This window comes from Heterodontus francisci, chromosome 6 (assembly GCF_036365525.1).
Source record: "Heterodontus francisci isolate sHetFra1 chromosome 6, sHetFra1.hap1, whole genome shotgun sequence".
In the NCBI taxonomy this organism is placed as follows: Eukaryota; Metazoa; Chordata; class Chondrichthyes; order Heterodontiformes; family Heterodontidae; genus Heterodontus; species Heterodontus francisci.
The window spans coordinates 46013331-46036723 of record NC_090376.1 but is presented as its reverse complement, the minus strand read 5'-3'; the positions used below and the strand labels follow the sequence as shown (position 1 = coordinate 46036723).

Sequence of the window (23393 nt, the reverse complement as noted above, 5' to 3'; positions counted from 1 at the left end):
TAGTAAATATAAATGATTTGGAGGAAAATGTAGCTGGTCTGATTAGTAAGTTTGCGGACGACACAAAGGTTGGTGGAGTTGCGGATAATGATGAGGATTGTCAGAGGATACAGCAGGATATAGATCGGTTGGAGACTTGGGCGGAGAAATGGCAGATGGAGTTTAATCCGGACAAATGTGAGGTAATGCATTTTGGAAGGTCTAATGCAGGTGGGAAGTATACAGTAAATGGCAGAACCCTTAGGAGTATTGACAGGCAGAGAGATCTGGGCATACAAGTCCACAGGTCACTGAAAGTGGCAATGTAGGTGGATAAGGTCGTCAGAAGGCATACGGCATGCTTGCCTTCATCGGTCGGGGCATAGAGTATAAAATTGGCAAGTCATGCTGCAGCTGTACAGAACTTTAGTTAGGCCACACTTAGAATATTGCGTGCAATTCTGGTTGCCACACTACCAGAAGGACGTGGAGGCTTTGGAGAAGGTACAGAGGAGGTTTACCAGGATGTTGCCTGGTCTGGAGGGCATTAGCTATGAGGAGGGGTTGGAAAAACTCGGATTGTTTTCACTGGAACGACGGAGGTGGAGGGGCGACATGATAGAGGTTTACAAAGTTATGAGCGGCATGGACAGAGTGGATAGTCAGAAGCTTTTTCCCAGGGTGGAAGAGTCAGTTACTAGGGGACATAGGTTTAAGGTGCGAGGGGCAAAGTTTAGAGGGGATGTGCGAGGCAAGTTTTTTACACAGAGGGTGGTGAGTGCCTGGAACTTGCTGCCAGGGGAGGTGGTGGAAGCAGATACGATAGCGACGTTTAAGAGACATCTTGACAAATATATGAATAGGAAGGGAATAGAGGGATATGAGCCCCGGAAGTGCAGAAGGTGTTAGTTTAGGCAGGCATCATGATCGGCGCAGGCTAGGAGGGCCGAATGGCCTGTTCCTGTGCTGTATTGTTCTTTGTACTTCTCTCACCTTGGTCGTAACAGTGTAACAACTCCCAGTTTCTTCCAACGGTCACCTGATTCTCTCAATCACCTTTGTTTTTAATGAGGTCCCAAGTCTAAAACCCAAAACCTTTCTCAGGTGGGAATGTCGGGGTTTACCCCCTGGAGGGGCATCTCCACTTATGAATGCTCGAAATGGTTTGGAATGTCCTGCTAATGAGGGTGATCTGGCTAATCTTGTCAGTTAGCTGAAGCATTGTTTTGGCTTGGCTTCTTGTTAGACATTTTGTTTCCAATTCAATCTTCTCGTATTTCAGATACAAATTACAATGGCCATTTTGGCTGCTAGTTTTTTAAAAGTTAACTTGTAGGATTTTTCCATTAAAAGTCTAACGTGAATTTCCAACCAATGAAATCAATATTTCTCATTTGGCATATAGGGTTTTCTTGACACTTATCTAGCTTCCTCTTAAATACATCGATACTTTTTGCCTCAACTACTCCCTGTGGTGCTAAGTTCCACATTTTCACCACTGTCTGAGAAAAGAAGTTTCTTTGAATTCCTATTTGGTTTCTTTGTCTGTCTGTCTGTCTTATTTTGATGGCTTCAAGTTTTGCTCTTCCCTCCAAGTGGAAACATCTCTGTGTCTACTCCATCAAAACCTGTCATAGTTTTAACAGTCTCCTGACAATGCAGAGCATGCGCAAAGCGATGCCAACATTATCAGTGCATCCAACCATTTGCCAGCTTGTTAGTATGGGACTGTGCATGCGCGCAGCAACATCACCATGTAACGGCGTCAGACGCATTGACGTCCTAGTGTTGCCTCACCCCTCAATGGCTGCGATCGCCGACTCCATACCCTCCAACAGTACCCTGCTCCCTCCTGCAATTGCTGCTTCTCTCCTATGCCCACCTGCTCGCTGCTCCATCCTGCCGCTTGGTCGCCACACCCCCGCCGCTTCTCTGGGCAGCGAGGCAAGGAATGAGTGGCAAGAGGCAACAGTGAGAAGGCGAGCGTGGGAGGGATTGGGACATTGAATGCAGCAATCGCAGGAGGGAGTGGGATGCTGTTTAAAGGGTGTGGCGATCGCGGCCATTGAGGGGTGAGGGGGTTTGGCTTCAGTTTGCTTTCTTGTGTCATATTGAGCAGCAGCATCTCTTAATGGCAGCTGCCTGAGACGTCACAGACGGTGACGTTTCTGTCAATGAGTCTGCATTTGTGCATGTGCCAGTACTGCGCCACCTAGTGGTTGCATTGTCAACAATGCAGCCGAATTTTAAAGACCTCTATTTGGTCACTCCTCAGCCTTCTCTTTTCAAGAGAAAATAGACCAAGACTGTTCATTCTTTCCTGATGGGTATACCTCGCAGTTCTGGTATCCTCCTTGTGAATTATTTTTGCATCCTCTCCCGTGCCTCTCTACCCTTTTTATAATATGGCAACCAGAATTGTACACAGTGCTCCATGTGTGGTCTAACCAAGGTTTGATAGTTTTGTTTTAGTTATGGCCTTATTCATCTGTGTTGTGACTTTTAGTGATTTTTGTATTTGTACTCCCAGATCTCTCTGCTCCTCTACCCCATTTAGATTCTTATTTTCCAAGTACTATGTGACCTCCTTATTTTTTTCACCTAAAGCTAATTTTCTCTTCCTTTTATGTTCAGATTCATTTGCCAATTAAATGTCTGTTCTGTAACTTTATTAATGTCGTCTTGTAATTTGTTGCAATGCTGCTCACTGTTGACTCTCTTCCAATTTGGTGTTGTCTACAAATTTAGATATGTTTTTTTAATTCCAAAGTCTAAATTGCTGATATAAATTGCAGGTTATTGCCAAATTCTGTAGTTTACATGTTTTACAAAATACTGCAGATTTGATTATGCTTCAGGATCCAGCAGTACTGGAAGCCACATCCATTGCACTGCCTTTTCAATATTGATCCCTCAGTATCCAAACTTGGACAAACTTCTGGGTTTTTGCCTAACTGTAGCAAATTAAGGTGGTTGTTGCTGCACCCACAACCCAGCCAATTTTGGCCATGGAAAATAATCCATCAGATTTTTTAAAAAAAACATAAACTGAGGCTTTCCTGGGGGAAATTTCCAACTCTTGTGCTCTACTGCCAACCTTTAGCTAGCACACTGACAACACTCCCCATGTACATAGGAATGCATAGAGATTATAACATGAATCAGATCATTCAGTCCCAGCAGCCCATTTTGATGTTTACCTTGGTTGCCAGGACATAGTCATAATCACATTACTTGCCCTGTATCAATATCCCTTTATCCACTTTTCCTTCAAATACTTATGCGATCCAGTCTTGAATGTTGATGTAGTTTCTGCCTCAGCAATGAGCCTTGAAAGTGAATTCCACAGCCTCACAACTATCTGGCAAATAAGTTTCTGCTGCCTTCAAATCCAAGCCTGTTATATTTACATTTTGTATCTATGGTGCCTTATTTTAGATTCCTCAATTATTGGTATTCTGCTTTTATCTACTCTACCTTTGGCAATTTTAAACACTTCTATCACATTGGCCCGTAACCTGTGTTGTTCTAATGAGAAAATACGCAGTTTTTCAAATCTTCCTTTTGTATTGCCTCATATCAGGCAGCATTCTTCTCCTCTGCAACACAGATCCTGCTTCCATTCGGAATATAAATGCTGCTGTTAGTTTTTAAACAAAGCGTATCACATTACTGTTGCTGACATTGATTTCGATCTGCCATTTTTTAGCCCAGGCATCAAATGAAGGGGTCATGGAAGTTCACAAAGCTACAGTGATTTTAGCCAAAAAGATCCCATTAACATTCATGTTGCAACAAGCAGCACATCTAAATATCAATATACTCACCAGAGCCCGTCCTTGATGCACCTTTGAGCCACTTTTACCATAAATTATGTCCGTTCCACCTTATATGGCAGCTCAAAACTGGGCATCCATGAGGCACTGTGGACCAACAGCAGAATTATATTCAACCACAATCGGTAACTAGGCATATCCCTCACTCTACCATTACCATCAAGTCAAGGGATCAATCCTGGTTCAATGAAGAGTGCAGAAGAGCATGCCAGTAGCAGCACCCGCATACCTAAAAATGAGGTGTCAACCTAGTGATGCTACAATACAGGACTACTTGCATGCCAAACAGCGGAAGCAGTATGCTATAGATAGAGCGAAGCAACCAATGGATCAGATCAAATCTCTGCAGTCCTGCCACATCGAGTCATGAATGGTGGTGGACAATTAAACGTAACTGGAGGAGTTTGTTTCACAAATATCCCCAACCTCAATGATGGGGGAGTCCATCCCATCAGTGCATAAGATAAGGCTGAAGCAGTTACATCCAGCTCCAGCCAGAAGTGCTGAGTGGATGGTCCATCTCTGCCTCCTTATGAGGTCCCCAGCAACACGGATGGCATCAAGGAGCCCTAACCAAATTGAAGTCAATGGGAATTAGAGAGAAAACTCTCAATTGGTTGGCGTCATAGCTAGGAGGATAGTTGTGGTTGTTGGAGGCCAATCATCTCAGCGTCAGGACATTGCTAGAGGAGTTCCTCAGGGTAGTGCAGCGTTGTGCAACCTTTTCCTGTTGGTGGGGGGGGGGTGCACATTACAATTTTAGTCTTACATAGGGGGCCAGTGAGACAATTTCAGAAAGGTAAAGGCATTCAAATTTATCTTGCTATTAATCAAAACAGCTGCAAATGTAAATTTTTGTGAAGAAGCTTTAAATGAGAAGATTAATTTATTGACTTACTTTCTCTTCACTATGTTGGACACTGATTTAGTGAGATATCTGTTATTTTCATTGCTTGCACAAGTAGCCTATGTTTGCCGCAGAGTATTCCGGACAGATGTCATTCTGTCAGGAGTGATTTTGATCCTGTTCTCTTTCCCCCTCTCTGCCCTGCCCCCCTGCACCACTGCCCCTCTGCCCCCGCAAAGTGGACTGGGAGCAGCTACTTGTAGGAAAGTCTACATCAGACCAGTGGGAGTCATTCAAAAAGGAAATAGTGAGAGCTCAGGGCCAACATGTACCCGTAAAGGTGAAGGGTAGGACCAACAAGTCAAGGGAACCCTGGATGTCCAAGGGATATAGAGGATTGGATAAAGAAAAAAAGCAGGCTTATGGCAGATTCAGAGGGCTGAAAAGAGCGGAGGCCCTAGAGGAGCAGAGAAAGTGTAAGGGGGTACTTAAAACATCAGGGAGGGGGATTGTGATATACTTGAACCAATTAGCATTGAAAGGGAGGACGTATCAGCTGTTTTAGCGGGCTTAAAAGAGGATAAATCCCCAGGCCCAGATGAGATGTATCCCAGGCTGCAATGTGAGGTAAGGGAGGAGATAGCAGGGGCTCTGACACAAATTTTCAAATCCTGTCTGACCACAGGAGAGGTACTAGAGGACTGGAGGACACCGAATGTGGTACCATTATTCAAGAAGGGTAGTTTGAGGACAGCTGTACAAGGAGCTGCAGAAATGTGGCAGCTTCACTGAACAGATGTATTGCAATATTGCCATTTAAAGAAGGTGATACACAGACGTCAAGCTAGAGAACCTGCTGCAGGGCCTGCATGGTGAGCCTAACATCAGTGGTAGGGAAACTGTTGGAAAAAATTCTGAGGGACAGGGTTAATCTCCACTTGGAGAGGCAGGGATTAATCAGGGATAGTCAACATGGCTTTGTCAGGGGGCAATAGTGTATAACAAGCTTGATTTGAATTTTTCAAGGAGGTGACTCTAGGTGTGTAGATGAGGATAAAGCAGTTGATGTAGTCTACTTCAGTAAGGCTTTTGATAAGGTCCCGCATGGGAGATTGGTCAAGAAGGTAAGAGCCCATGGCACCAGGGCAATTTGGCAACTTGGTTCCAAAATTGGCTTAGCGGCAGGAGGCAGAGGGTGGTGGTCGAAGGTTGTTTTTGCGATTGGAAGCTTGTGACTGGTGGTGTACCACAGGGATCGTTGCTGGGACCCTTGCTATTTGTAGTGTACATTAATGATTTAGACATTGAATATAGGAGGTATGGTCAGTAAGTTTGTAGATGACACTAAAAATTGTGGTGTTGTAAATAGTGAGGAGGAAAGCCTTAGATTACAGGATGATATAGATGGGCTGGTAAGATTAGCAGAACAGTGGTAAGTGGAATTTAATCCTGAGAAGATTGAGGTGATGCATTTTGGGAGGACGAACAAGGCAAGGGAATATACAATGGATGGTAGGACCTCAGGAAGTAGAGGGTCAGAGGGACCTTGGTGTACTTGTTCATGGATCACTGAAGGCAGCAGCACAGATAGATAAGGTGGTTAGGAAGGCATATGGGATACTTGCCCTTATTAGCCGAGGCATAGAATATAAGAGCATGGAGGTTATGATGGAGCTGTATAAAATGCTAGTTAGGCACAGCTGGAGTACTGTGTACAGTTCTGGTCGCCACACTGTAGAAAGGATGTGATTGCACTGGAGAGAGTGCAGAGGGGATTCACCAGGATATTGCCTGGGCTGGAGCATTTCAGCTATGAAGAGAGACTGGATAGGCAGGGGTTGTTTTCCTTTGAGCAGAGAAGGCTGAGGGGGGGGACATGATTGAGGTATACAAAATTATGAGGGGCGTAGATAGGAAGAAACGTTTTCCCTTAACGGAGGTGTCAATAACTAGGGGGCATAGATTTAAGGTAAGGGGCAAGAGGTTGAAAGGGGATTTGAGAAAAGAAATTTCAGCCAGAGGATGTTTGGAATCTGGAACACAATGCCTGATGTGGTGTTAGAGGCAGGAACCCTCACAACATTAAAGAAGTATTGAGAGGAGCACTTGAAACGTCAGAGCGTACAAGGTTATGGGACAAGTGCTGCAAATGCGATTAGAATAGGTAAGTGCTTGATGGCCGGCACAGACACAATGGGCTGAAGGGCCTGTTTCTGTGCTGTATAACTCTGACTCTCTCTTTCCCCCCCCCTCTCTCTTTTCCACCCTCCCACTCGCTCTCTCTCCCCCTCCCACTCGCTCTCTCTCCCCCTCCCACTCGCTCTCTCTCCCCCTCCCACTCGCGCGCTATGTTCCTAAACTGGCATATCGTCTAACTTCTGAGTACATGTCGACACATCACTGAAATTTTTAGAACAGTTTTTTTCAGGTGGCATTGAGAATTAATTTTAGCAGGCTTTTTTCAGAGACAGGAGACTAGATGAATCCCCACAGTGAACTTCACAGGGTCTTTTATGGAATTGCTGGAAAGTGAGCTGGGTTGTGGTCTTCTCTCCTTTTTCAGGAATTCTCCAGCAGACTTGACTTTATCAGCCGCACACTCCACAACCAAAAAGCTTGAGTTTTCTGTCCATCCCAGGTGCTTTCTGCTGCTGTTGGGCTTGTCCAATCAAGGGGCGCTTATCTCTGCCCTATTACCAGGGTTTCTGTTCTATTTTTTACCTGAGTCATGTGACAACCAGTAACTTTGCTGCTAATCCGGCTCCCTCAGTGACCTCTTGATGGCTGTCGTTTTAAAAAAAAACTGGTCCAACATTTATTCAGTTTAACTATAAATTCCTTAAACTATTTTAACAAAAACAGAATCACCTTCATAGCACCTCCACCCTCGGAGGAATGAAGCACCATTTTTAAATGTGTTTCATTACAAAGTGTGGAAAAATAGAAGATAAAAAATGTTAAAACACATTTTCACACTCAAACTCATTTACTCTTTTCTTATAGTTAATACAATTTTGCTCTGTACGCTCTGTTCATTCAGATAACTTGAACAAAGTTAGATTCTCGATAAAGCGTCTGCAATAACATTATTTTTACTGGCAATGTGGACAATCTTCAAATGATAAGGTTGTAATAGTAAACTCTATTGGAATAGTCTGGCATTCTGGTTTTTAAATTTTTCCACAAAGACTATCATCAAATCAGCCAACTGCAACCTTCCGAACCAAGCGCCCCAGTTGTTTCAAGCGAGGAATTGGGCAGTAGTTTGTCTTTGTTATTGCATTAACTTTTCTGTAGTCTATACAGAGTCCAGATGAACTGTCAGGTCAGGTTTAGGCACCAATACTACTGGTGAACTCCAGCTGCTTTGCATTCTATTAGGTGGTTTTCCAACATGTTTTGGATTTCTGCTTTTACCTGGGCCTGTTTCTCTGGACTGAAGTGGTAAGGATGCTGTTTTATAGGAACGGATTCCCCTATATCCACATCATGTGTGGCTAAGGTTGTACATCCTGGCTTATCCCCACAGACTCTTTTTTTTAAAAAATGCTGTGAGGAGTCTTGTTCGGTCTTCTCATTGGTTAGCTAACAGGATAGTGGGAAGCTCAATTTGAGAATTGTCTAGGCCTCCTTCTGCCTCATCCTCACTATTCCTTTCATCTTTCACTGCCCCTATTACCTGACACATTTGGGTTTGCTTATCCTCCTCCTGGCGATAATATTGTTTTAACGTGTTGATATGACACAGCCAATTCTTTTTCCAGTGATCTGGGGTGTCAATCAAATAATTTACTTCACAATTTCTCTTGACCACCTTATATGGACCACCGAACTGTGCTTTCAATGGTTCACCCTGTAAAGGCAGTGATACTAACACCTCATCCCCTGGTTGAAATGTTTGGGTCATAGCATGCTTGTCTGCCCATTTCTTCATACTTGTTTGGGAAGCTTTAAAGTGTTCCTGAGCCACTTTGCAGCTCTCATGAGACGTTCACGGAACACGGATACTTAATCTAGTACAGAAGATTCATCCCTCTGTTCCAAAAATCTAACTTTAATTAGTTTCAGAGGACCTCATCTCATTTCCGTAAACTAATTCAAAGGACTAAAACCGGTAGGCTCATCAGGTGAATCCCTAGTGCCAAGCAAAAGAGATTCCAGCCCTTTATCCCAATCATGGGGATATTCATGACAGAATGCCCTGATCATTGTTTTGAGGATTTGATGGTACCTCTCTAAAGCTCCCTGTGTCTGTGGGTGGTATGCTGAAGAGTTTAACTGTGTCAGACCCAAGTTACCCATAACATCTTGAAAAATTTAAGATATAAAATTGGAACCTTTATCTAACGGAACCTCAATTAGTAAGCCATATCTATTGAAGAACTGGGTTAACTTCTCTACCGCTATTTTAGCAGAAATTGTTCTCAAGGGAATGGCCTGTGGGAACTGATAAGCCATATCCACGATAGTGAGTATATATTGGTGTCCCACTTCAGAACAAAGAACAGTACAGCACAGGGACAGGCCATTCGGCCCTCCAAGCCTGCGCAGGTCTTGATGCCTGCCTAAACTAAAACCTTCTGCACTTCCGGGGTCCGTATCCCTCTATTCCCATCCTATTCATGTATTTGTCAAGATGCCTCTTAAACGTCTCTATGGTACCTGCTTCCACCACCTCCCCCGGCAGCAAGTTCCAGGCACTCACCACCCTCTGTGTAAAGAACTTGCCTCGCACATCCCCTCTAAACTTTTCCCCTCTCACCTTAAACCTGTGTCCCCTAGTAACTGACTCTTCCACCCTGGGGAAAAAGTTTCTGACTATCCACTCTGTCCATGCCGCTTATAACTTTGTAAACCTCTTTCATGTCGCCCCTCCACCTCCGTCGTTCCAGTGAAAGAAATCTGAGTTTATCCAACCTCTCCTCATAGCTAATGCCCTCCAGACCAGGCACCATCCTGGTAAACCTCTTCTGTACCCTCTCCAAAGCGTCCACGTCCTTCTGTTAGTGTGGCGACCAGAATTGCATGCAATATTCTAAGTGTGGCCTAACTAAAGTTCTGTACAGCTGCAGCATGACTTGCCTATTTTTATACTCTATGCCCCGACCGATGAAGGCAAGCATGCCGTATGCCGCCTTGACTACCTCATCCACCTGCGTTGCCACTTTCAGTGACCTGTGGACCTGTACGCCCAGATCTCTCTGCCTGTCAGTACTCCTAAGGGTTCTGCCATTTACTGTATACTTCCCATCTGCATTAGACCTTCCAAAATGCATTACCTCACATTTGTCCGAATTAAACTCCATCTGCCATTCCTCTGCCCAAGTCTCCAACTGATCTATATCCTGCTGTATCCTCTGACAATCCTCATCACTGTCCGCAACTCCACCAACCTTTGTGTCGTCCGCAAACTTATTAATCAGACCAGCTACATTTTCCTCCAAATCATTTATATGTACTACAAACAGCAAAGGTCCCAGCACTGATCCCTGCGGAACACCACTAGTCACAGCCCTCCATTTAGTTTTTGGTAAAGGTCCTACACAACCTACCAACACCCTACTAAATGGTTCCCCAAAAACTGGTATGGGCATTAGAGGTGTCGGTTTTATGGCAGGTTGCAGTTTTCCCACAATCTGGCACATATGGCGTGTTTTACAAAACTGCACCACATCCTTGGAAAGACGTGGCCAGTAAAAATGTTGACCTATACATGATTGGGTCTTCCAAATCCCCACATGTCCCGACACAGGAATTTCATGCGCCATTCTTAATAATTCCCAGCGATAATTTGGGGAGACCACTATCTGGTGAACAACTGCCATTCATCGTCCGCAGGTCTGTGAGGAGGTCTCCACTTCCTCATCAGAATCTCACTTTTAATATAATAGTCTTCTGGAACTCCTTTCATCTCAGCTTCTCTTAGAGCTGATTGTAAAGCCTGGCTACCCGACCCGAATCTAACAAAACCCGACTACGTGTTGGGTTCGGGTCAGGTTGGGTCTATATTCCGAGTCCAGCATTCGGGCTTGGGTCGGGTTGGGTTGGGCTGGACAGTGCTGCTTCCGGGAAGTCATGGGATCAGACTTACCCATGATTCCTCACAACTCTAACTGCAGGAATAGTCTGCAGTCGGAACAGATGAACGATATTCATGTTGGGTCGGGTCGGGCTGGGCCGGACGCAATAAAAAAATTAAACGACTCTGGCCTGGGTCGAGTTCAGGTTGGCTGTGATCGAGTCGGGCCCGGGTCGGGTTTTAATTTGATTCCCGAGCCAGGATTTAGCTGGATGTGCCTTTAACTCTGGATCAACTTGCTGAGCCGTCATCTGTGAAGATTTATAAAATATTTCCTTGGAATTATCCAAATCTCCAAAGAAAGTTTCAGATATTCAGCTATCTGACTGTGGTGGCAATTTTACTTTCGACAATGGAACTTGTTTAGCCATTGCATGGGTAGTTACACATAAAGGAAAAGTTCCTGGAACCTTTTCCTGTAACTGTTCTGTCTCTTTAACTTCAGTTGTTTTTTCCGTGACTACTGGAGAAGCTACTACTTTCACTCCGGCCAAATCATTCCCCAGTAGTATGTCAACTCAGTCTACTGGCAAATATTGGACAACTCCTACACTTACCGTTCCAGGCATTAGGTCACACTCTCTGTACACCTGATGCAAAGGTACGGGTATGTACTCCCTGCCGATACCATTCACTAAAACCTTGGCATTCAGCGCACTCTCTGGTGGAAATGATATGCCTTTCCCCAGCAAAAGAGTTTGGGTGGCTCCTGTATCTCTAAATATAACTATCGGTTTGGCTGCCTATCATACAGGCCCCTACCTGCCAAGAATGAGGCATATTAATTTGGCCACATGGACATTAAATTTCAAATTGTTGCTGGGAAGAAGGGAAGGCCTATTACAAGGACTGCCAGACCTTGGCTGTAAAACACGCTACTTACATACTACAGACATTGAAGTCAGGGAAGCACATTCCATTCCCTGCTAAGATGATACAATACACACAGCCAAGACATGGTCAGACCAGTTAGTCACATGACTAACCTGCTTGGGAACCTGGGGGTTTCTGAATTGTACAGTTTGAACTGAGAGTCTGCAAAAAGCTGTTTGCTCCTGGATTGAAAAGACCTCTCCTCTCTGGCTCGGCACAGCCTCTCCTGTCTGCTCCCATCTCTTTCTCACAAGCCTCTTAATCCACTGAAGACACATGAACCCCAAGAGAGAAAAGTCTCCTACAGCGAACAAGGTTTAAGACGAATTCGGGGCCTCAACAAAAAGCAAGATTTGCCTACAATCATGGACTCTACAGTAAACTCGAAGACCCATAACATAAACTCTTCAGATATTGCCTCAAACTTTTCCACTTTATTTTTTCTGTTCCTTTCTGTCTCTATCTGCATGTGTGTATTGCGTGTGCATGCTCATGTGGGCGCGTCGTGTATCCATAGGCATTAACCAAATTAGAGTTTAAGTTTAAATACGTTTCAACTTTTCTTCTTTAAACCTAAGAAAGCCTGTTTGTGCTGGTTTCTTTGCCTAATAATTGGACAGCAGTGAACAAAGATTCACCAAGGTGGAGCTAAAAACACAATGTGTTTCAAAATAAAATCCTTTTACAGTAAGACCAGGTGAAGGCTGAAAGGGAACCAGAGACCTCTTTCTCACCTGGTCGTGATAGAAATATGGGTGCTAGTGCCTAGAATTTTACCCACAGACAAATGAGAGAAATTGGAAGTGGAAAGCCAAATTGTTCCCAATCAAAAAAGAGCAAGATTAGTACAGGTTTTCTTGTGGTTGTGTGTGCTTGAATACTAACATGTCTACAACTGAAGCTAGTAGCTCTCCAAGCCATGGTGTAGTAACTTGGGATAAGTTAAAAGCACTGTCTATGGAGGAGTTGAGGAAAATGTCTGAGCAGTTTGGGATCTCAGTACATGGCAAGGCGAGGAAGTCTGAACACCTAAGGCTAGTGGCCAACCATTTTTCCCTTGAATCTGAAGAAGCAGAAGCAGTGTTAGAAGCAGACTCCAACAGGGTATTGTTAGCAAAGCTATAATTGGAACAGAGGAAACTTGAATTTGAGGAGAGAGAGAGAAAGAATATTCCAGAAAGTATGCGAAGAAAGAGTTGAAGCTGCTTGAGTTAACTAGGGGGTGACAGAGTAACCCCAGTGAAAGCATGGCCTATATGGAGGAGTGTATTCCGGGGCTGGCTACAAAATTGTTCAAACTAGCTCAGCTAATCCCAAAATTAAATGAAGATGTGGAAGCCTTTTTTGTGTCTTTCGAGAAACTGGCAAGGCAGCTAAAATGGCCAGCTGAAACCTGGTCTCTTTTACTACAAAACAAGCTAACTGGAAAAGCCCAGGAGGTTTATTCCATGTTGCCAGATGAGAGTTCATCAAATTAGGAACTGACCAAAAATGCTATCCTCTGGGCATATGAATTAGTACCCGAAGCCTATCACCAAAAGTTTAGAATCCTCAAGGAGCAAGCTAATCAAACTTATCTGGAGTTTAAAAGAAGTAAGCAGCTGGCTTTTGACCAGTGGCTGAGGTCTCTGCAAGTACAGCTCAGCTATGAGAATCTCAGGGAAGTAGTTCTGTAGAGGAATTTAATAACTCTCTCCCACTCTCAATAAAGACCCATGTGGAGGACCAGCGGGTTTGGAGAGCCCAGCAAGCTGCCGTTCTGGCCGATGAGTTTGCTTTAATTTATAAGTTGGTTTCCCTGGGGAAAACCTTTCCAAATCACCACCACAAAGCTGAAAAGGGCAAAGGGTGGGAAGGTGATAGCAGCCCAAGCAGTCCTGGGAAAGAAAGGAAAGCAGGATACACGGGGTTCTCCTCTAGCCAAAGCGGAAGGTGCTGTGAGCAAGAGTGAGACCCTGAGACCTGTGTGCTTACATTGTAATAAAGCAGGGCATTTAAAAGCTGACTGCCTGGAAACTAAAGGGAAAACTGGTAGGGTTAATCAGGGCACACCCACTCAGTGAAGGAAGGAACCTGAAGAAAAGCACAGCAGAACAAGCTGTGGCTTTAACTGCAATAAGAGTGAGACCCAGGAAGCTTACGGTTGCAAGTGCAGGAAAACTTAATAGGATTCCTGAACGTTATCAGGGTTTTGTGTCGAAGAGCAAGTAATCCCATACCCCTCGAGTGGGGCCAGCAAGCCCATAGTAATTCTCAGGGACAGGGGGCCACTCAATCCCTTTTACTGGAAAAAGGCCTAACCTTTCCCCCAGAGAGTGTAGTGAACATCAAAATGGTGGTGAATGGTATTGGAGGGCAGTGTATGCCTGTACCTGTACACCGGGGGCAACTGGAGTGCGACCTAGTTTCGGGACCGGTGACCGTAGGGATTGCCCATAGTTTGCTTGTGGACAGGGTTGACCTGCTCCTAGGTAATGATCTGGTGGGGATGAAGGTGGTAGCCCCCCCAGTAGTGAAAGAAAGACCACAGGAGGTCGGAGAGACAGGGCAGTGGCAGGAGATGGACCCCTGCAGTTTCCCTGAATGTTTAGTAGATCAGGCAATGATCAAACCAGCTCCCCCAGAGGAGACTGCATTGGCACTGCAGACAGATGACCATGAGGTCTGCCTGTCCGAGACTTTCTTTGGGAAGTTAGGAGACCCAGGGAATGAATTAAATGGATTTTCCCTAGCTGAGACACAGTGAGCCGACCCAAAATTTTAAGTGTTAGCACAGGCTGCCCAGTCTGAAATTGAATCAGACGGAGTCCCTGATTGTTACTATTTAAAGAATGAGGTACTGATGAGGAAATTGAGTTCTCCTCACAGACCTGAGAGCAAGGAGTGGGCAGTAGTTCACCAGTTAGTGGTGCCGCAGAGGTACCGGAAAGAAATATTAAGAATGGCCCATGAGATTGCAGTGGCAGTACATGCCGGTATATGAAAGACCAAAGCACGCATAAGACAGCAGTTTGACTGCCCAAAACTCCACAAAGATGTGGTGGAGTACTGTAGGAGTTGCCACATTTGTCAGGTTGAGGGGAAACCCCAACTTATAGTGAAACCTGCATCCCTAAGTCCTGTACCGGCGTTAGGAGGACCCTCCAGCAGAGGGCTGGTGAACAGTAAAGGACCCCCGCTGAGAACAAAAGGGGATGGGCAAGCACAAGGCTGGCAAAAGGTTAGAACGAGAAGGGGGATAAAGCGACCAAGAGGGCAGGTTAAAGGAAGTCTGGGAGAATCCTGGATGAAAACCCCTATGTCTGGTCAGCCAACCCCGAAAAATGTGAAAAGTTAGACCCCACATCCTGCTATGTAAATGCAGATACTAGAAGCATCCCACATGAGTTGCTAACAGCATTTACACGAACCCGCAGAGACAAAGGAAGAGCTCTGGGGGGGGCAGGGGGTGATGCCTCACCTCGTCGAAGTGCCACTGTGGAGTGCAGTAGAATCTGCACAAATCCCTGCAGGCAGGAGTGTCCCAGAGGACAAAGGGGAGGTTAGCAAAGAATCCTCCCGCACAGTTCGAAAAAAAGAGAACCACCTATCCCCTGAAGTCAAAAGCCTTTGCATGACTCAGCAAAGCGCTGAAGGAGAGTTCAGGATAGACCCACCCACTATTGACTCTCCTGGGGAAAAAAAAAATTCCAACTTGGGGTTAATTAAACCTAACTATCTCAAAGACCCCCTAGGCAGTCATGGAAATGGCAAAGTGAAAAAAAACCTCCACAAAGAACCATATGTTTATTGGGTTGCCAGAAAAGGGCAGTTTAAAGCAACACTGCTGCCAAGAAAAGATGGGCTGTAATAAGTCTTAGGATTTATGAATGAATGTGAATCACGTGGAGAGAGAGAGAGAGACGCATGCTTTTTCCTGTATCTTATATTTTCTCTCTCGACCCTTTTAATAAAATGCGCTATTCTCAAAACGCATTTCATTCCACTGGGTGTGGAGGTGTCATGCAGGCCCCTACCTGCCAAGAATGAGGCATATTAATTTTGTCATATGAACATTGATTTTAAACTGGCTGGGAAGAGGAGAAGGCCTGTTACAAGACAGTTAGCTGAAAAACATTTGCATACTAGCAGACAGTGCTTGTGGAGACAAGGACCATTCTCTGACACATTCAACCCACAATGGATTTTGATCACCAGACATTGAAGGTGTAAGGAAGAGCATTCCAGAGACCGCTAGGTAATACAATCCACAAAAGCCAGGACTGGTTAAACCAGCTAGTCACATGACTAACTGGCTGGTCCAAGGTTTTTTGAACTAGCCACAGTTTTTGAACTCAAAGAAAGACTGTTTGCTCCTGAAGTGAGAAGACCTCTCCTGTCTGCTCCCATCTCTTTCTCACAAGCCTCTGGACCCACTGAGGATACATGAACTTCAAGAGAAAAGTCTCCTACATCGAACAAGGTTTAGGAAGAATACTGGTCCCCAACGAAAAGCAAGACCTACCGACATCAAGGACTTTACAGCGAGCTCGAACAGTAACCAAAACCATCTTCAGATATTGCCTCAACTTTTTCACTTTATTTCTTCTCTTTTCTGTCTGCATGTATGTATCGCATATGCATGTTCGCGTGGGCGCATCACAAATCTGTAGGCGTTAACCGAATTAGAGTTTGATTTTAATCAAGTTCAACCTTTTTTCTTCAAACCTAAGAAAACCTGTTTGGCTAGTTTCTTTGCTTTATAATTGGAAGTTAGTGAATAAGCATTCACCAAGGGGGAGCTTAAAAAAAAACGTGTTAAGAATTAAACCCTGTTACGGCAAGACCAGGTGAAGGCTGAGAGGGAACCCTAGACCCCTTTCTCACCTGGTCATAACACATAACAGGGTTTCACGCTTTAAGTCCTTTGTAATAACAGCTAAAAGAAAAGAAATCCCCAATTAACTAAATAGTACTTTGTAAGTAGCTGAACCCCAAATTACAAAAAGGTATTTTCTTTACTTATTCAAAACTTACACCACACTTGTAATGTTACACAGTCCTTTTTGATGATGAAATCCTTTGTGGGTATAAGTCCCAAACTACTCCTAGTTGCATTGGGTTCGATCTCCCAGACATTTCAACCATCAATATTTTCTTCTCTCCCTTTTCTGAGCGCTCCCAACCTGGACGTCCGTGGATAATGTGATTTCCAGTGATCCTGTGGGCCCTTTTACTCCACCACAAGCTTTGACTCTCAAAACAGGTTCACATCTCCATAGCCTTTCGCAGTATGTCTTCAGAGAGCAGATGTTGTATGTGTGTGTGTCGCTCTCTCTCTGTTTCCCCCTACCCCCCCATCCAAACCGCAGAGATCAGTAGCCTGAGTTCCACAAAGCTACTCGGCCTTTCCATTGTCCCAGGTGCTCACAGCTGCCTGGTGCATCTGCATGTTCTGAATGGCTGCCTCGTCGTTTTACAATCCAAATGTCTGGGAGGGCAAAACCCATTGTTATTCAGGTGTTCGTGCTGTAGTCTCTGTTTTTCGGAAGACGGTCTTTGATCTGTTCTCTGTTGTCCTGTGGTAACCTTTCGCCGAGTGGAGGTGAGGCCCACTGACTTTCTGGACTCCGTCTTTAACTTTTTCAAAATCACAATCTTTAAGACACAATTGTGTTTGCAAGATGTAGCATTTTAACACTAATGTAAGCAAAACAACAGCAATGAAGTATGACAAGTCCCTAGGAGCAGATGGCTTTCATTCCAGGGGTTCACAGGAAGTTGGTGAGAACATTGCAGATGCTCTAACTATAATCTTCCCAAGTTCTCTTGATTTGGGAGCTATTCCTTTTTAGATTGGAAAATTGCATCTGTCCCTCTGCTGTTTAAGAAATGTGATGGGCAGCATTTGTTGCCGAGAAATTGCTAGAGTCTATAATTAAGGATAAGGTGACTGAACACCTTGAAATTTTTCAGCTGATTGGGGAGAGCCAGTGTGGATTTGCAAAGGGTTGGTCATGCCTGATGAACCTGATTGATCGAATTTTTTGAAGAGATGACTCAAGTAGTAGTTAGGATGTTATTTTATATGGATTTCCAGAAGGCATTTAATAATGTCCCTCATAAGAAACTGTTGGTTAAAGTTGAAACCCATGGATTTGAAGGCAATTTATTGACCTGGTTATGAAATTGGCTAAGTACCGGGGAGGAGGTGGCATAGTGGTAATGTCACTGGTCTAGTAATCCAGAGCCCAGGCTAATTCTCTGGTGACATGTGATCAAATCCCACCATGGCAGATGGTGAAATATGAATTCAATTAATAAATCTGGAGTTAAAAGCTAGTCTAATGATGAAACCATGAAACCATTGACGATTGTTGTAAAAACCCATCTGGTTCACTGATGTCCTTTAGGGAAGGAAATTTGCCATCCTTACCTGGTGACTCCAGACCCACAGCCATGTAGTTGACTCTTAAATGCCCTCTGAATGGCCTAGCTAGCCACTCAGTTCAAGGGCAATTAGGGATGGGCAATAAATGCTGGTTTAGTCAGCGACGCCCACATCCCACAAAAAAAACAAATACAGAAAAAAAAGTGGCAAGAGACAGACAGTAAGGATAATGGCAGGTACTCTATCTGGTTGGCAGGTATCCTGTAAGGCCTCAACTATTCACCGTATTTATTAACGACTTAGAGCATGGGATAGGAAGCCACATAACCAGATTTGTCGATACACAGATAAGCAGCATTGTTAATTGAAGCATAAAATTACAAAGGGATATTATTAATAGATTAAGTGAATGGATTTAGTGTAGGCAAATGTGAGGTCATCCACTTTGGACCTAAACAGGATAGAATAGGGTACTTTCTTGTTGGTGAAAAGCTAGACACAGTGGAGGTCCAAAGAGACTTGAGGGTCCAGGTATATAGATCATTAAAATGTCATGAACAGGTAGAGAAAATAATCAAAAAGGCTAATGGAATGCTGGCCTTTATATTTCTAGGAGTAGAATACAAGGGGGTAGCAGTCATGCTTCAGCTACACAAAACCCTGGTTAGACCGCACCTGGAATACTGTGAGCAATTCTGGGCACCACGCGTTAGCAAGAATATGTTGGTTTTGGAGGGAGTGCAATGTAGGTTGACCAGAATGATATCTGGACTCGAGGAGTTAAATTATGAGGAGAGATTACACACACTAGGGTTATAATCCCTGGAATTTAGAAAGTTAAAGGGTCAAAGTTATCAGGATATTAAGGGGTAAAGATAGCATAGTTGGAGAGAAACTATTTCTGCTGGCTGGGGAGTGTAGGACTAGGGGGGCATCATCTAAAACTTAGAGCCACACTTTTCAGGAGTGAAGTTAGGAAGCACATGTATACACAAAGGGTGATAAAAGTTTGAACTCTTCTGCAAACAGCAATTGATGCTGAATTAATTGTTAATTTTAAATCTGAGTTTGATTCTCATATTAACTAAAGGTATTAAGGGATATAGGGCAAAGGCAGATTTGTGGAGTTAGGTCACAAATCAGCCAAGATCTCATTGAATGGCAGAACAGGCGCGAGGAACTTAATGTCCCACTCCTGATGTTCCTATGTTTTGAGAGGGAAAAGTGAATGTTTGTTTCCACCAGTTTGCAAAAACACTATATGATTGCGAGAAGAATGAATATGAGGTTAGAAGAATTTTTTAAAATTCAGTATGCTTTACACCAAGTTGCGAATGGATGGAGATCATTACATTTTAAAAGCGAGCTGGTTAAGTGTACAAAGATATTAGGGGAAAGGGCAGGGAATTCAGATTGCTTTTGAGAACTCCAGGTGAACTAAAGGGGCTATAATTTTGTTGATTCTCATGTTAACAACCTGTAGAATTTTGTTTATTGTCTTTTAAAAAAAAAACATTAAACTGTTAATTTTTTTTAAAGGAAATAGAAGGGACTCACAGCTCTGCCAAAATAATCATTTTGATGGGTGTAAGAGAGATATGCTGGTCACAATAAAATTGATGATGTGTGCAAATAAAGCCACTAAATTCATTTTTTAAAATTAAAAATCCCTAGGTTGTGAGGATAAACTTAATTTGAATTGAAAGAACATTAATTCTGATACAACGGGAATGTACATTTTCAGTTGTAGAAACTCTAATGCAATATATTTTGTTTCACAGTTGCTGCGGGAGTTGAAACACCCAAACGTCATTGCTCTCCAGAAAGTATTTCTGTCACATGCAGACAGGAAAGTGTGGCTTTTGTTTGACTATGCTGAACATGACCTCTGGGTAAGGTCTACCTTTCTGGACTGCTAAGTACTTAGTGCAACATTGTCTAATTTCACTGTTTATACCACTGACTGGTTTAACTTGATATGTTTGTGTTTTAACATCTATTTCCAAAAATTATGCTGTGGATCCATTTTGTACAGTAATTCTCATCAGACTGAGTAATCATAAGGTGACCCATTGTAAGTGATTGATTAGCTGAAAAGTGAGTATCTGACTTTTGAAAAGTTACTTCCATAAACAATTTTATGCAGCCTTTAATATGACACTGTTGGTACCTAAAGGAAGAAAGAAATATAATTCTTGTTTTCCTCAGACTTGCATAGCTCTTTGGCAAGAGCCACATTTTGATTTTTGTGTTCCCCTTTTCCACCTGCCAATAAAGTTGAACCAATGTGATGAGTACAAATTGTGCATATGATGATTTTCACTGTTTTGCAGGAATAAGTTCCCAGAAAATGTTAGTCTGCTGTTTTTAATCAACATTGAGTTGAGCTAAACCTTGTATAATTCATATGAGTTAGTCAGAGTGCAAAGTTTATTTTCATTTCAACAGATTTTGAAATGTTGGAAAGATGATTCTCAATACAACACATCCAGTAATTGTTCAATAGTTACACTTAAACAAAATATCATATGCTTTCCACAGTATGAACATTCTATTAATCATTTACAGTATAATAGATTTCATTCATCAGGTAGAGTGTCACATGTTTCAAAGAGGAATGTTATTAATAGGTCTGAAACCTGCAGAAGTAAAAATTGTAGTGGTGGTCTACAAAATTTCACCGCAGGTCTATTCCAGTTTTTATTGTTTATAGTCTCTTGATTTACTTTGAAAACATTTCAGCACTGAAAACTATGCTTTATAAAACAAATTGCATTTCTTGTGTCAAATAAATTGTGCATGGACTAGACAGTCCTTTCAGCTGAGCTAAGATTGAGATTGCAGGAATGAAGAATGGCCATTCAACTCTTTCCAGTCAGTCTTTCAAATTCTTTCTTTGAATATACCTATTGAAAGAGCAATAGAGATGATATAGGTGCAATCAAGATATGTGTGCATGCATATCAAATCTCACATCAAAATCTGTATCTCTGTTCTTTGCTGAATCAGGTTAATTCTGCCAGTCTTAGAATGTTTCAAGAGTTTTTAACTGTAGTACTTAGCAGTCTACCTTTTTATATTGATTGTGCAAGTTAAGTCATTCCTTATAAACTCATCAAGTAATTTATTTGTTTATAATCGTGCTCTCTCATTTTTCTTCCCTTGTTTTGAGCCTCTTGTCTGTGTGCAACTTGTCTATTCCTGTCATTATTTCAAAATTATAGTTATTAACCACTTTTAATTGTAATTAATCTGTGGAATCCATTATATAGTGGCACAAATTATCTAGTCTGCTTTTCATCTCTAATGTCAGCCACTTACAGACAGACCACAGACTTATTTCTGTGTAGCATTTTATTTAGTAGCCAGCTGAGAGTCAACGAGTTCAGTTAGCTGGAATGATGAACCACTTTGGGAGCAACAAACACCTTTTTAAGTTGCCTTTATGTTTTGGTAAATATATTTATATATTGTACCAATTATGTAATTTTCTAAATAGCATGAATAGCTGTTCATAATATTTAATATAATAAAGCACTTTCAGCCTTATTTAATTGTCTTTTACATGTAAAATGCAATTCAAAACAAAACATTATCATTTCTCTGACTCTTTTTGTTCAGAAAGAATGCCTCACTAGGTTTTTCAGGAACCCTAATGCATCGATTCACTACAGTAGGAATTCAGAAGCTCAAATCTATTGACAATATTGTGGCATTCCTAACTGATAATTTTAAGTCATTTAGATCTTGGTTGAGCTTTGGACCCAGGAACTCAGCTCCATGCACATCATTGTATTCTGAATGTTTAGTGCAAGAAGCATTTTTGGATGGGGTTTCATGTGAGGCAGATACAGGTGGGAATCCTTTTTGATGCATGCAGATCTTGAGGGAAAAATAAATCTAAGTATTTTAAAGTAAGGGATGGGACTGGAAAAGGTAAGGGATTTTTAAATGTGCCAGTACACAGCCAAGAAATTACTCTCTGGAATGCACTTCACTAGTAATATGGTCCAAATCTCTGATTCTCCATTTTTTTTCTTTTCCCAATAAATGGTTTATTTTTCTTTTTCCAGCACATAATCAAATTTCACAGAGCTTCTAAAGCAAACAAGAAACCAGTTCAATTACCTCGAGGGATGGTGAAGTCCCTATTATATCAGATTCTAGATGGCATTCACTACCTGCATGCTAACTGGGTGTTACACAGGGATCTGGTAAGTAATTTACTGAGGGTATGTGAAATGGATAGCAATGCTTGAATAGCTGTTGGGGGCAAAAAGCTAATTTTATCACTAGTTGCTTTAGTGACATATTAGGCAACTTACCTGAAATAGTGCAATAAAGGGGGTTTAGTTGGAGTCAATGCTGAATAACAGATGTTGGATTTTATGACTTGGTATAGATTTCTTCATAGCATATTTACAGCTTTATCAAAAAAAACCTGAGAATTATCTCCCCCCACCCCCACACCCCCACATCACTACCACTACTCACCGCTAGCTATTTTGTCTATCCGATCCCTTTTGGGCATATTTCATTGTATATTTCTGTAGGTAGTAATAGAAATTGGGGAAATATTGTCTTAAAAGTATAATTAATTTTGTAAGACCTCATTTGAAAAGAAGGAAGATCTTTGGGGAGTACTTTCTGTTCAAGGGACACTGCCTCCAATTCTATCTTAAATATTTAACATGATGACTTTAAAAAAACAAATACTGTACTTTTTTTTATAGTTCAGGGATCTACCATTTTGTATTGCCCCACTTTCCCAGGTGCTTGATGATAAATTGTAAGGAACTACTATGTGAATCCTTGAAAGCCTTTATTAATTTCTAAGCCAACATTTGAGCTGCCTAGTTGGTAGCTGATTTTTGGGGTTGGTTTATCAGATTAACTACTCAATTTGATTTGAATTCTGGCTGCCGTTGAAATGAATTAATTTGCTCCAAAATATATATGACACTCTCGTGGACTGAGTGGCTGGGGGGTTTGGGGGAGGGAAGACCAGTTTTCCACAAATATGCAATTAAATGAATTGAAGAGGAATAATTGCAATGCTGTATCTATGATATAAGTAATTCAAATGGAAGTGATGTACTAACAAGAGCAAATGTGTATTTTCCTGATGAGGTTGAATTCAATAATGGTCTTTAGATCCCCGAGTATTCTTCTTTTACCTTTATTAAGCTTGGTGTGAAGCGAAGTTACACAAGCAGAGTAAAATCAAGTCTAGTGACATGCTCTTCAGATTTGGATACCCTTTAAGTATTACACCAGGCACCTGTTTGGGTATTGTGCTACTAAAAACTAAACATCACAGCCTATTTACATGCTAATAAGTCCCCCCCCAAAGTTCCTTGTTCTCCCTATTGGCTCCTTTTGTCACATGACATCATACGGTCCTTCCTC

General features: G+C 42.5%; 1 protein-coding gene across 8 annotated transcripts in view; it reads left to right on the top strand.

Moving 5' to 3' along the window:
* The window catches only part of cdk8 (cyclin dependent kinase 8), a 198041-nt gene that overhangs the window by 76282 nt on the left and 98366 nt on the right, over positions 1-23393 (top strand). For 7 of the 8 annotated variants that reach the window (XM_068033588.1, XM_068033589.1, XM_068033590.1 and 4 more), the window contains 2 exons: positions 19766-19876; positions 22058-22198. The exons of the other annotated variant lie outside the window; for it this stretch is intronic. In XM_068033588.1, the coding sequence (XP_067889689.1) occupies positions 19766-19876; positions 22058-22198 (252 nt within the window). The remainder of the gene's footprint in view (positions 1-19765; positions 19877-22057; positions 22199-23393) is intronic. 8 annotated transcript variants of the gene reach the window in all.